At 33.7% G+C, this 15,654-nt stretch overlaps 1 protein-coding gene across 1 annotated transcript; it reads left to right on the forward strand.

Annotated features, from left to right (window-relative positions):
• The first annotated feature begins 9,759 nt into the window (after window positions 1-9,759).
• On the forward strand, window positions 9,760-15,332 carry LOC143588339 (SH3 domain-containing protein 2-like). Its single transcript, XM_077069395.1, has 10 exons — window positions 9,760-9,836; window positions 12,379-12,501; window positions 12,670-12,739; window positions 12,824-12,975; window positions 13,060-13,161; window positions 13,231-13,431; window positions 13,506-13,568; window positions 14,802-14,975; window positions 15,050-15,124; window positions 15,194-15,332. Exons 1-10 carry the CDS (start codon window positions 9,777-9,779, stop codon window positions 15,308-15,310), a joined length of 1,137 nt encoding a protein of 378 aa, XP_076925510.1. The 5' UTR covers window positions 9,760-9,776; the 3' UTR covers window positions 15,311-15,332.
• Window positions 15,333-15,654: the final 322 nt, after the last annotated feature.

The raw sequence follows: 15,654 nt of genomic DNA on the forward strand, positions 1-15,654 counted from the left end.
ATATGCGCGTTTATTGAAATTGCTCGACTAGTTGATACGTGTGAATGACTATGTGTTTACATTTGTTATGGTGGTTGGTATCTCATCCTCATCCTCATCCTCAATAGTATGATCATACGTCGTCGAAATAACTCGTTATCAATATGATTCGGGTGAAAAGACAACTTTTCATTATTGTTATACTAGTTGTAGTATTTACAGTTATCGCATGGAATTATCTTTTTAAATATTATATATACACAAAACTGTGATTTACTTGTTCAACTTTATGTTGACAAATATATATATATATATATATATATATATATATATATATATATATATATTCACGCATGACGCAGGTAATTTTATTGGATGAATCAAGTATTGAAGTTAAATGATACTTTGGGTTGCTATGATGAATGAAGAACACATTTATTATAAGTTATTTATGAATTGAATATTTATTTGTAACGGTATTTCTTTTGAGACAATGTTTGTGCTTTTGAAATTTGATATATGAATGAATAACTTAGATATTGATACGTGTATTTCACTTAGTGTCTTCTGAGTTATGATACAATATTGTCGCCCCCCAGCATGTTTCGCCGTAGGTTGGGGTGTGACACAAGGAAGCATAATACCGACGGTGGGTACTGACCAGTTATTGACTCGTCATATATTAATTTGTACCTGCAAACACGGCACTCGGCCGACGGATGGTGGGCACCGGCCCACCGTAGTAAAGCTCTAAATCCGCCTCTGCTCACACCTCGAGCTAAAAACACCAGACTTCATGAAACGGTAAAGCATCCCCACTCACCCTATTCTTATACTACCTCTCTGTGTTTTACACTCTTGTATGCGCTGAGAGACCATTCTGAAGGTGACGATAACGCTTTTTATGAGTTGTTCTAATTAGGGATGGTACCGACAGGGGCAGATCTACATATGTGTGTACGGGTTCACGGGAACCCGGCCACTGAGTTTCAGATTTTATATAGAATGCCTATATAAAATATGAGAGTGAACCCATATAGAAAGTAAAACTATGGTCCGGTTGTAAACTCTTTCCCTTCCTATTGTGGTAACTAGAGTTCGGTTCTCTATTTAAGCGGATTTTTCCTATTTTTTATTAATAGTCAGTGTGGAAATATGGTATGGTGGTCTTTATTTTTCCTAATGTTTATCACTGATCAAAGTTGAATTATATTACGGTGGTAAACTCCTTTCCATCATATTTTGGTCACAAGAGTTCGATTTCCTCTTTGGGCTGAGTTTTTTAAATGGTTAATAAATATGGTTTTGTCTACTCTCTATCCTCAAATAGACCGGTATATATTGTTCCTAAGATTTTTTTGGTATGATATATGAGAGAACAAAAATATGCTACCAATCAATGTTTCTCAAAAATAATTTTTATAAAATCGTAGCTTGTGGAACTATCATATAAAACATTGCATATTATAGCTTTCATCCTGCTTGTATGGAAATGAATCAATGATAATTGATGATCCGAAGAAATAGGAGCAACTTTTGTGCTCCGATTGCACCTATGATAATGATGCAAAAGGAGCACTGATTTCGTTCCCGGTATCATGTCTACCGAGGTTAAGGTGAGATCCGTCTCATTTACTTCTAATTTTCTGTCTCGAAAGGCGAAAATATGGTATTTGGCCAAAGTGTGAAACTATCGAGAACTTTTGTGGTTTGATATTGACTTGATCAATAACACTACCACCATCGTCACCCCAGATCCATCGAAACCCAACACATAACATATCCACCATCGCCCGACCACCATCTTCACCACGTTGCCCTCCGCCTCCCCATGACCCTTCAGTCCTTCATGGTAAGCTTATATTTCATGTGTATTTGATGTTTTGATTCAAATATTTTTGTTTATTTGTTGAAATTAGAATTAGAATTGGAGTGAATGAATGAATGAAAGAGATTAAGTCGAAATTTGTTAATTTAATTAGACAACTAGTTTATGTGATAAGCCTTAAACCGACCGAACCGACTTGAAGAGTCGAACCGAACAGTAAACCTACTTGAAAAAATTCTTGGATCAGTCACTGAGTACTGATACAAAAAAATTGAAATTATTTAGTACCGGTACCAAAATGTAGGGCTGTCAATTTATGACACATACCTGTTAAAATGACACGACACGGGTTTTAGCAGGTTTGGGTTTGAGATTAACATGTTTCGTGTCTTAAACATGTCAACATGTTTAAGACATGTTAAAATTCGTGTCCTAACAGGTTAAAGACATGTTAGCCTGCAGTGGCGGATCCATGTTTTTTACCATGTGAGTTCACAATTTGGGTTGGTTCAGCGGTTCGGTTCAGTTTGAAGGTTCGGGTTGCTTCGACGGTTCAGATTGGTTAAGGTTTATCACATAATAAAAATACGAATCAATAACAAAAAAAAATCAAATCAAATGTCAAAACACCAAATAAACAAAAAAACTTCAACAAATTTCAATTAACAAATCTCAACACAATCGTTCATCCTAATTCTAATTTCAGTAAATAAACAAAATATTCAGATAAAAGTCAAAACACCACAAACAAATAAAAATAATCACATGAACTAAACTCTGAAGGGGTCAAATGGGTGGCTCGGTTGGGGTTTGATGTTGAACGATGTGGGCTGAGGGCTATGGCCTTAAATAATAGCAGAACCACTTAAATAAAGTGAGAAAAATAAAAGCTGGCCATATAAGGGATTCAAACCCGGCAAAGCAGGAACCCAAGTTGTTTACCACCATGTCATTGATGCAATTTGTGTATGGATTCACACATAAAATATATATGGGTTCACTCTTATATTTTATATAATGTTTTATATAAAATTCGAAACTCAGTGGGTTCTCTGAACCCGCACCATTCTACCTAGATCCGCCCATGTTAGCTTGTGTAGATTTTTAATTTAAAAAAATATATATATACACACCTAAAATCTTAAATTTAAATAAATAATATATACGACATTTCAATCATGACTGTCAGAACCCGTTATTATATTTTTATTATATATGTTATGATTTGCTTATACGATTTTTGTTTCAAGTACGTTATGGATTTACTATTTTTTATATGTTAAGAATTGTGGTTTTTTTATGTTATAGATTATTTTATTTTTGTTTTGAAATTTTTTGTTTCACTAAATAATGTTTAAACAGCTTAACCTGCTACTAAACAGGTTTGTGTTCATGTTTGGAAAAAAATAACACGATTAGTTATTGTGTCGTGTTCGTGTTTAGTACAACATGTCATCGTGTCTTTCATGTCGTGTCTGACATGTTATGACAACCCTATCGAAATGTTCGATTCGGTACCGGTATGATACCGATATTTCGTGCAAAATTCGAGAAATATAGGTACCGTACCGGTACCGAAAACTCAAAACTTGGTACTTATTCGCTTCAGTCGCGACGATATCAAATTGGTACCAAATTCGGTACCAGTAGCGGTAATAAAAACAGTGTTTTGAAAACAGTGTTTCTAAACCGGGTTGGGTCAAGGTATATGGCCCGTTTTCTAAAAACTCTGTTGGGTTTTGCGGGTGGCGGTCGGCCCGGACCCGGTGACCCTGCGGGTCAACCGGTAAAACCTTTTTTTTTTCATTAAATCCAAAATGAAATGTGCATGATGTGATTCGAACTTTGGTCCTTTCTTAGATGGAAGCTTTAATAATTACACATTAGCCAACCAACCAAGCTTCATTGATGTCTTTATTAATCAAATATTAATCATCTTACTACTATAATAAAAGACTATTATATATTGCCACTTGTCATCCTCTAATCACTCCTCACCTTTTTTAACCCATCTACCTATATAATACATCTACCTGTATAATAAAACAATGAAATATTCGTAAATTGCTTCAAATTGCCAAATGTGATTCTCAAAATTTGCAGTCCAAAGTGGCAATTTTATCTTAATTAGAGCATTCTCATCCCACCCTCTATCCCTAAACTAAAAATTACACTAAAACTCACTATATTTTCTCTCTCTATTTCAATTAAATAATACTTTTTATACCTTTTATCATTATCTTTTCTCTTTCCTTCACTCACAACCACTCTCAAAATATATTAAAAAATTGTAGGGGATGAACAGTAACTTTTCAAATATACAGAAAAATCACTACTTTTTCTAAAATATAAAAACTTTTCACTCACAACACCTTAAATCACTCTCTAAATTATAAAAACACCAATCACGTTAAATGAGGGGTTGGATGAGAATGCTCATATCTATTTTCTCCTTTATTTTCTCTTTTTTCAAAATTCATCTTCGCGGCTCCTCTGCACAAACCATCTTCATCCTTCAGCCTTAAACCTAATAATGAAATTAATCATCATCTACCAATTTCTAATGACTGGGCCTAACCCTAATGTTTGTGGATTATTCAATGTTCATAAGAAACCTAATGTATGTCGATTGATTGCCAGATCTCTTTTCATTCGATCAAATATTCAAAATCATTCAACATCAATATCATCATCATCATCAAATATTCACAATCGATCTCTTTTTATTAACGATTCACAATCGATTTCGGTCGGTTTTTTATTGTTTTTTCTCTTTGATTTTCATTCATGGGTGATCCATCTCCGCACCATATCTACCAATCTTTTTGTTGCCATTATTCCTTTGCTTCTAGGGTTCCTCTGTTTAAATCTTATATGATTTAGCTTTCATTTATTTTCTATGATTTAGGTTTTTATGTGTTAGTAAAAATGTTAATTATAAGGATCTATAGTTTTATACTGTAATGCAGAGTTTTATAAGCTCCTATTTAGACTTTTTGTGATTGTCCATGTATAACCAGTTTGAAGACTTATAATTCAAATGGGCTTTTGTAACCCTTGAAAGATTCAATCAATCTCTAGGAGCTACATTGAGTTTATAGATGATCAAGATGTTTTAGATCCCACTGAAAGGGTTATTTATCTCTTATCTCAAATTGGTTTGTTTTTAGCTTTAAATTTAATGTTGGTGTTTTTTACGTAGATTACAAATGTTAACAATGTGTGCCATTTATCAAAAAATCCATGTTTTCAGTTATTGTAGTCTTACATTTTAGTTGTGGGTAGCTTTGAATTACATATTGTTTGTGTTATAATTTTGATCTAAGCTAAGTTAAAAGTTGATTCAGTAATATGTATCTTAGAATCACGGGTCAGTTTTTTAGATTTGCTAAAATTTTGATTGCAGGACAGTTTGGGCCTAAAATGTTTATATTTTTTATTTTTTATTACAGTAAATGGTATCTTAGAATCATAATACAACAAGCACAAATCTATGTTACAGTTTTTGTTGATTTATCTTCTTCATTCAAGTTAGGATATTAAATATAGGCATTATATGTGCATAAAAAATTAAGGTTCTTCATCAGCGCAGTTGGAAGCACCGGTTGTGGTGACGGAATTACTGGTATAGCAGCAGAAGTGGAAGCGGCTGTGGTTTTATTGATGAAATTGATAACATCAGGAGTGAATCAGTTACCGGTTGTGAATTCACAACTGCTATACTACCGGATAATCAGTTGGTAATTTTCTTTTATAAATTTTTCATAATCTCTATGTAGGATTACCGAATCACTATCTGAGTGACTTTTGATTATAGGCCACCAGGTCATTAGCGATTCGCCATCGATTCACTTTCAGTTTTTTATGTATACTTTAGATTAGGGTTCACATTAGGGGAAAAATGGCCGTATTGGTACTGAGGATTGCTTCTATAAGTTTGAGTAGACAAGACTGCTACTAGTGGGTTCACTCCTGATCGCGTTGTTGTGTGTATTATTTGTTGCTCTTTTCAGAAGTAGTGGTTTTTGGTGTGAGTTAAGTTTTGTGTAAACTTATGGTGTCAATTGGGTTTTTGGTTCAGTGTGAAGGATGGTTATGTTGTTGGTTGGTTTTCTTTCTGCTGCAATTGTCCTAAAGCTTATCATGCTTTTTTGTGTTAATTGGGATGAAGCTTTCTTCCAATCTAAGGGTCATTGGAATTGTGATAAGTAATCTAATATGTTTGTAAAAACCTTTATTTATTTAGCTGTTTTAGATCTAATACTACCATCCCTGTTTCATTTTGTATTAATTTTTTAATTATAGCCGGATTTTAGGCGATGGTGTATTTAGAACTAGAATAGAGCTTTTCAGCTTTTGTTTCAGTTAATTCATGGCTTTATAGAAAAGTATCTATTGAAATTATATTTATCAAACATGATTAGCGAATTGTGAATAGGTAGAGATTCTTTACAGCTTGCATATGATTAGATTATCCTATACATTGCCTTATTTATAAGATATCTTCCCATGATCAGGTCCTGAGGAAAAAATGGACAGCTTGGATCGAATGGAGCCATCCTAACATGCCATGGGATCGATCCCAACTTTGTATTGATTGCATTAATGACAATGGGTAAAATTATCAACGTCATTTGTTGTATTCTTAAATGCCTAATTTACCAAGGTGTCGTTAATTTTTTTATTCATGTGGGGTATCACATTAAAAAGTTACATGGTTTGGTTTGATTTTTGTTTCGAGTAACTATATTTATTTTCACCCACAAACAACTTTCAAAAGTTTTACTATAAAGGAATATCCAGTTTGCCAAATCTGTGTTGGTATTGACCGAAATATATGCAGTGGAGAACAATACCAACAATTACATAATGATATTTGAAAATTTGACCTTGATAAATTCTTCTAAAACGGGAGTAAAAAAACACATATTTCATCGTTACCTCACTAGACTAATCCATATTAGGGGTTTTTTCAGATTCATATATCACTATGTTTAATCCATATCTCATTTACATATATGACTATATGAGTAGGTATATTAAGTTAATTATTTTAATATAAATTGTATTTTACTGTAACTAAAAGGCAAATTTGTATTCGATTATCAAGGGTTAGTGACATTCATCCAAACAAAATCCTTACATCTATGTATAATTTGGAACAAAAACAGTCCATAAAGATTTGACATAATGGTTCTTTAGTATTTGAAAAAAATAATATAAAAAAATATCAAAAGAGATAATTGAGCTAAGAATGGAAACCAAAAGTGAAAGGAAATGCTTCTATGTTTCCTCTTTGTATTTCTATTTTATCCAACATGCTTGAGTTTGTGAAATATAGTCTTTGGTGAAATGAGTTTCTTTTGGATTGTAAATGGGGACTTATTATGGGCTAGAATATTATATAACTAAGTTTGTCAAATGGTAACGAGTTCTAAAAAACATTAATTTGTTTTGGATAAAAACAGGTTATAAAAAACATTAATTGTTTCGGTTCAAAACCGGTTTGAGCAATATAAGCTCAAATCAAAATGGTTGTTTTCCAATGAATTATTCAAAAACCACTATCAATAAAATGTTTACTATTAATTTGTTAATATGAGATGCCACACTAATATGTGTTTTGTCTCTTCAGAAACAGAAGGCACGTAGCCACCATTACCAATAAGAAGTGTAATGGTACGCAAGGCTGACCGTCAGCACCATTGGCAAGAGCCAAACTTGCTAACGTGTTGTAAATCTACAAATGTTAGATACAAAAAGTTATTTAGAGAATCATTAGTTGTAAATTATATTACCAAGTAAAATTTAATTTAATGTTATATGGATCTTTGTTTCCATATATTTCTCTGTATTTCTTAATTTTAGTGGTATGAATCGAAATTTACATTGTTATAATATTTTTTTTGTTGTTTTTGTATTATTGTATTATAACAATTCCGTGTTACACCACTCTATATGTATGTCTATTCAAGTGAAATTAATATGTAATTTGTGAATTAATATTATTATTTATTATAAATTATTCTTTAATTTAAAAAGTTTGGCGTCAAGTCCTGTGTAGTACACGGGTTATAACCTAGTATATATATATTAAAAAACAATGTATGAAACATAAATAAATATTAAAATTTGTTATTATTATTATATTATTATTTTTGCTTATTATTATTATTATTTTATATTTATGTGAATTATATATATAAATAAATATATATTTAAATTATTTATGTTGTCATCCGGGTCAAACACCAGTCCGCCCTCCTGGGTCGGTCCGACCTTTGACCCGGTAAGGCTTCCAGGTCGACGTCTGGACCGGGTCTGAAAACATTGCTAAAAACGTTCATCCCTAGTTATAATCATCACCACACGATTGTTTTCCTTGCATCTTTCTTCATTGCAAATCCCAATACTCAGTGCCCTCCAGATTCGGGACTCTCGACTAACAACACCCTGTGAAAATACTCGTTCAGCCTCACGTTTCATTGGAACTGAAATGAACCGATGATTTAAAACCAAACTCGAATTCGATTATGTTTTCGGTTTCAAACGAATGCGTTTTTCTAATCGTTATTTATTATTGTATTGAGTTAGGCTAAATAAGATTCGGCTAAATTTTTATTTGGATTGAGATAAAACTAACATAACTATTATTTGTTATTCGTTTCTATTTAATGTTAACCAAATAAGGATATTTTGAAACTGAATAACCAATTCAGTCTCAATTTATAATTGATTTGAAAACTGAACATGTGATTTGATCCAGTTATAAAGGCTTCCACTTACGTTCATTTACGCATATAAATATTCGTTTATTAGATTTTTACCATCGCTAATTTATATATATTTTTTATCCTTAAATTTAAGCCCAAATGTGGGTCTGTTTGGTATGGGGTAATGGAATGGACGTGGTAATGGAATTGACAAATGAATGGAATGGGTTATTACCATTCCAATGAAATGTTTGGTCACTACATTGGAATTGAATGAATCATTACTTTATATTGTTGGTAGGTAAGAAAAAAATAAAATTAAAATGGTAGTGAGTGGTGGCGGTGGTGGGAGCGGTGGAGGTGGTGGTGGCGGTAACGGTGGAGGTGGTGGTGGCGGTAACAGTGGAGGTGGTGGTGGGCAGCGATGACGGTGGGCGGCGTGTGTGTTGGTGAGGCGATGATTGATGGATATGGTGGGCGGCTAGAGGTGGTCGGTGGCTGGCACTGATGGCGATGGTTTGTGGAGATGGGTGGTGGTGGCGGAGGACGCCGATGGTGGTGATTGGTGGCAGTGGCGGCGGTGGTGGGCAGCGGTGACGGTGGGCGGCATGTGTGATGGTTGATATATGCGGCTGGCAGCTGGCGGTGCTGAGTGGCTGCCACCGATGGCGATGGTTGGTGGCGGCGGTGGGCGTCGATGGTGGTGGCTGGTGGCAGTGGCAGCGGTGGTTGGTGGGGTGGCGGGTGTTGATGTTGGGTGGTGGTGTTGTTGGGAGGGTGGTGGAGGTTATGTAGGGTGAAGGAGGAAATGGAATGAAAAAAAAAACATGGGGTATGGATGGAATGAAATTATGGTATTTTAGTGGGAATGAAATGGACTAGGTCCTTTGGTCAACCAAAGACACTATTTTTCATTCCCTCACAATGGGTCATTCCATTCCATACCCTATTTTTACATACCAAACGCTACTTTAAGGAAAGTTTTAACTTCTGGCTTAAATAGTTTGTCAATTAAGTTTAACAAATTAACACCAATGAACACAAACACAAAATTTATTTCGATAAAGCGTGGAGAAACAAACAAACCGCCGACCAGAAACCAAACAGAGACGAAGGGTGAAAACTTATTAATACGAGGACAGGCGAGGTGAGATTTCGTCAGGGAGGTTGAAGACGACTATTCAAATTCAAAGTCATCATCGATTTACTTACAGACTGGTAAATAAATCTATCTATCTCCGATCAGTTTGTGAAGAATGGAAGCCATCAGGAAACAGGCAACGAAGCTTCGAGAGCAAGTCGCCAGACAACAACAGGTAGGTAGTATTACTTCATTTTCACCTCTGATTGATGTTAATATTGTTGGCAACTGTTAATTAATTTAGCTAAGATCTGATATCAGAAACTACAAAGTGATGACGATGATTTGTTATATATATATATATATATGCAATTAGGCTAACGCTGCCAGAGCTGGATTGGATCAACTCCTTAACCTAACCTAGAACATTTATCTTTATCTTACTGCTGGATTCAATTAAACAGCATCAATCAAAATCTCTTACTTATAATTTACTTCTTTAAACCTAACCTTGTAGTTTGACTCACTGCCTCAAGCTACTCGTGGTGATGTTACTTACATAGTTTATAGGAGCTGTATAGTTTTCAAATTTATCAGTTTTTTTTTTTTTTGAGAAATAAATAAAGCAACTGCTACCGGAAAACCAACTCGACAAGTTCATTTGGCTAAACATCCAAATACCTTTATTTTTGACAAACTTCTCAAAACTCAATTAAAATCTCAAATATCGATATTTATAATCTAACCTATCCTATCACCTTAGGCTACGACTAGGATTGTCTCTCTAATTATCCCTTAAACATCCAACCCTAACTCATATAGGATGCTAGATAATTATAATTAGTTTAATCTGGGACATGATAATTATCCCTAATAATTAAAGAAATCCTAAACACATTATATTATTCATATCTATCCACTTCAAATTAAGCTTCTTACTTAATCTTGCACGTCAAGTAACTCGTTAAACCGAAATTCCCAACAATAAATTGCCAATTTCTGAGGTGAGTTAGTGAATGGAAGAAGCATCTTTGATAATCTTATTGGGTGATTTGGAGTCTTGTATAGCCAGTGTAATTTATTTGATGACAAGGTTTACATTGTGTGACATGATCAAATGGCTTATTAAAGTGGTCTTGTCTTGAATATTTGTTTTGCTTCCAAAATGAACACGGCACAATTTACTCCTAACAGAAAGGACTTATATAAGTATAGGACGTCTTTGCTAGGATCAATGGGTCATCCAGTTTGAATCTTTTCACATCATTATCATAATCAAGGATATTATATATTTAAATTAAAATTTTCATTTCATAGGCACCAAATTACTGAGCATATCCTTTCTTACTAACTTATAAGTCTTCTTACAGGGCACACTTTGTATGTGGTTTCCAAAAGATATTGACCTGGCAAAACTAGATACGTGATCCACTTTAGAATTGGGCTAATTACACTAGTACCTTTTGTTCAGCTAGTTTTGAAAACTAGCAAGTGATGATTTGCTTTCAACAATTTTAATGCCAGACTAAATTTGATAGGATTTGATATGTTCTGATTGTAATTGGTTTAAGTCTAGAGAAGAGAATAATAAAGACAAAGGACATATTACGAAAACGTAAAATGAAAAGTTACAATAGATTCCCGGGCCTAGCCCTCTCTCACCACATACGCAGGAGCCATGGCAATGCCATCTTATACATAAACATACTCTCCATCTCCCTATTAGCTATTAATACCTATATATTTATAGAAATATAAGTTGCACTTGACCACCTCCCAAAATAGATAAACGACATTTAAGTTAGAACTAGAGCATGATTCCTATCAAAATTCCAAGAAAATATCTCTTGTTGCCCAACAAACCTAATTATTAATTGGGAACAACCTGTCTAGGTGTCCAAGATACATATAACATACTTTATTCAACTTCAAATCTTTAGTTGCAAGTAGGGGTGCTCATCGAATCGAATAACAAATTTTCAAGTAATCGAATCGAATATATTTTTTTTTGCTGGTATTTGTATTCGATTCGTATAAAAGTTGGATTATTCGATTCGTATTCATATTCGTATTATATCCTATATTCAAAATTCGATTTCATTTGTATTTGAAACTCGAATTTTAATTGAATTCGATTTGATTCAAGTTCACCTATGTCAAAAACTTCAAAAATCATAATCATAATTGTAAAACACATAAAATATTAAGTTCAAAATTAGAGTATTGGCAAAATTAAGGAATATCTGTATGGGTTATTGGGTTTAATTATTATGTGTTGGACATTTATTATTTACGGATTTAACAATTAAATATATATTAATATATTATATAATTTGAATTGAATATTTCAAAACCCGAATTCAAATCTTCATATTCGAATTCGAATCGAATTTCGAATGTTTTGAATTCGAATCAAATTTTGAACACCCCTTCTTGCAAGACTGAAACAAAGCAAATCAGTAATTTAGAACTCATTTTTGTATATCAGTAACTTCATATGTTTACAAAGTACATTGGTTTTGCTATAGATAGAAGTATAAACCAATAAACAATATTTGTAATTCCCTTGCAATCGTAAACATACATACATTAATAAAAGTATGTATCTACAATTCTACTCATGAAATATTAACTGCTGACATATGACCAACCTCTAGCTCCTAATGGTTATCAAGAAAATTAACATGTTCAGAAACTCTATACTTTGTTACTGATTTGATATTATACTACCTAATTACAATGCAAGAATATATTATAAAACTTGGTTTCAATTTCAGGCGGTTTTCAAGCAGTTTGGTGGTGGAGGTTATGGAGGTTCAGATAATATGGTGACTGATGAAGCAGAACTAATGCTTCACCAGAAACTCGAGAGACTATACATATCTACCCGTGCCGCCAAGGTTGCTTCCCTCACATATTAGTGCTGTATGTTTCATATATATATAAAGTATGAAGTAGTTCATCAGTTATAACATAAGTCATGAACAGAACTATTAGTATTTTATTCTGAAGTTGAAGTTATGTTTTACATTCTTTTCTTGCCATCTGCTGAGTTTTTTACTTTTCAGCATTTCCAAAGAGACATTGTTCGTGGAGTTGAAGGATATATAGTCACTGGTTCCAAACAAGTTGAAATAGGCAAGTTTTTTATACTTTCCGGTTTTAGTTGTACTTTAAGAATTAAGATTATTATAAGCATTTATGAGTGTGATATTTTCACAGGAACTAAATTATCAGAAGATAGCAGAAAATATGGTACTGAGAATACATGTACTAGTGGAAATACACTATCAAGAGCTGCAGTCAGCTTTTCACGAGCTCGTGTCCAAATGGAAAAAGAACGAGGAAATCTACTAAAATCTTTTGGAACACAGGTTTGGAGTAGATTTTGTGTCCCCTTTATAAAAGAGTATATTATTATTTGTTTAATTGCACCTTTTTACTATCAAATTATGTAGGTTGCAGAGCCATTAAGAGCAATGGTGATGGGAGCCCCTCTTGAAGATGCTAGACATCTTGCTCAACGTTATGACAGAATGCGACAAGAAGCAGAAGCACAGGTTGTAATTTGTAAATTATAGTTTTCGGAATTTAATAATTGTTCAACGTTTAATATTAAAAAGTGACAGGTTATTGAAGTTTCTAAACGACAAGCAAAAGTGATAGATGGAAGTGGGAATCCTGACTTATTTTCAAGACTTGAAGCAGCGGAAGCAAAGTTGCAAGATTTGAAGTCCAATATGGCAGTATTGGGAAAGGAAGCTGCATCAGCAATGGCTGCAGTTGAAGCTCAACAGCAAAACATGACACTGCAAAGACTTATTTCCATGGTAAAGCTTTTTTTTAATGGTTTATTTGAATTTCACATGTTATGATATGTTATCTGAAACACGGATTTTGATAGATTGAATCAGAACGTGCTTATCACCAGAAGGTTATTCAGATTCTTGATCAACTTGAAGGAGAGGTATGCAGCTGATCTGTCACCCTTACCATCACATATTTTCCTTATAGCATGTGCCCATGAAGAGATTATATGTGTATTATAGTTAAACTGTTAAATGCGTAGATTTGAAGGATAATGATGTTATCACGTAATTGTGACTCTGCATTAAAAGGAAGTGTTAGTGATAAAAAAAACTGGCAAGAAGTGAGTAAAGTGGTTTTAGTTGCTTTGGAATAGGACAAAAAAGACTCAAAAATGTGCTATGCAGTCTATATCGCCGAGAAATCACCGATATATCGGTTATTGGTCCCTTAGCGAAGTATCGGTGCGAAATATCAGTCCCAATAATAGCGACAATATTCAATATTGGACCGATATATCACCGATTTTCCTGATATCAGCTTTTTAAGTCTTATTTGTCAATTTTAAGTGTTTTAAGTATTAATTAGCTTCTACTTGCTACAATTGTTAGTGTTTTGTAAGTTGCAAAAGGTTAATTTGTTAATGGTAGGATTCACTGTAGGAGAGTATACTGAATTGTTAGTGTTAAATTGCTATATATATAAACTCTACATGATATGAAAATTACCGATATCTCACCGTGATGACTGGTATCTCAAATATCGGTCCTTGACCAATATCCGATATTATTCCACATTAACTGCATAGAAAATTTGTATGGAACATGGTCCAAACATATTTTGGATCAAATCTAATACTTTAGGTAACTGGTAGGTTAATCACACAAAGGCCGAGTGCCGTATGTTAGGTTTAAATACCAAGTGCTTGAAGGAGACAGATAGACAGTTCCAGATTTAAGCCTAAATTGGTTATGGTATGACCCTTGGCAACCTTTGAGTTTGACAGACAGATTTTTAATAATGCCTGGATTGAATTTTGTGTCCTAAGAGCGTGGGTTCCGAGTGTCTTTCTTTCTATTATTTAATTGTATGGCAGTTTAACTATGCAGTTAGCAAATGCAATGCAAATTTTAGCTTTCAGCTATAGCAAAAAAAATATCTGGTTTTCGGATCATACGATTAAACATACCCATAGTGATTCCTAGTTACTTACCAAACACCCCCTAAGTTTTAATTTAAACGTTCACTCTTTAGTCATATATTTGGTTTTTGGATCCTACTTTCTGGCAGTCTATATCCTAAGCGAGTAGAATGTTTGTGTTTTTCTGTTTCTAAGCTTAATACAAGATTTTTGTTTTAATAATGTTTAATGACACGGTTTATGAATCATTAGATGTCATCTGAACGCCAACGGATTGAAGCAGCTCCTTCTCCTCCTCCTCCTCCAACTGTGGAAACACCTTCGTCTCCGCCCCCACCCCCGCCATACGAAGTTCATATTAATAACATGTCCTCCCCTCCAATGCAAAATGGTTCCAGTTATGATGTGGATTACTTTTTAGGAGAGGTTAGTTTTTCTCATGTGTCTTTTTTCAAGTAACTTATATTTTTGTACTGTTATTAAATCATTTCTAAATGCAGATTATGTTCCCATATAATGCAGTATCTGATGTGGAGCTCAGTTTATCATCTGGTGATTATGTTGTTATCAGACAGGTATGCAGCTCATACATATTATTGCGTTTTATTATTATTTTTAAATTTTGTATTGTTAATGGTTTACAGTTGGCAAAGAATGGTTGGGCAGAAGGTGAATGCAAAGGGAAAGCAGGATGGTTTCCGTTTGAATACATCGAAAGACGTGAGCGTGTTCTGGCAAGCAAGGTTACTCAAGTCTTTTAGATTATGTTCCATCTTGAATTTGGTTGTGTTTTTGTTTGTTTGTTTGTTTGTTTGTATGTAATTTTTTTATATAAAAAGATGACATTGTTTTTGTTCTCACAAGACCTCCATCATCCTTGTCTGGTTTTGATTTGATGGTGTTGTAGGAGTTTCAAGTTTAATAAACTTTTGTATGTATTGTGGTTTTTATCTTTATATAATTATTATTATATTCTTTTTTCTCTTTGGTTTAACAAGCCCGCTTTGTGTTGCCATGATAACCTACCTCATCACAACTGTAATAAGAGATCTCTCTCGATGAAGTATATGATATCGTATCAGAGTGTGTGATTAAAATGAATTCT

This window comes from Bidens hawaiensis, unplaced genomic scaffold (assembly GCF_021521415.1).
Source record: "Bidens hawaiensis isolate Kalapana, Puna unplaced genomic scaffold, B.hawaiensis_p1.1 tig00000190_1, whole genome shotgun sequence".
Taxonomy (NCBI): Eukaryota; Viridiplantae; Streptophyta; class Magnoliopsida; order Asterales; family Asteraceae; genus Bidens; species Bidens hawaiensis.

Excerpts from the sequence above, each read along its gene's own strand:
- LOC143588339 (XM_077069395.1), top strand. The coding sequence starts at position 9,777 with ATGGAAGCCATCAGGAAACAGGCAACGAAGCTTCGAGAGCAAGTCGCC. Across the intron at positions 13,162-13,230 it reads GACAAGAAGCAGAAGCACAG|GTTATTGAAGTTTCTAAACG; the intron begins GTTGTAATTTGT and ends AAAAAGTGACAG. Across the intron at positions 14,976-15,049 it reads TGGATTACTTTTTAGGAGAG|ATTATGTTCCCATATAATGC; the intron begins GTTAGTTTTTCT and ends TTCTAAATGCAG.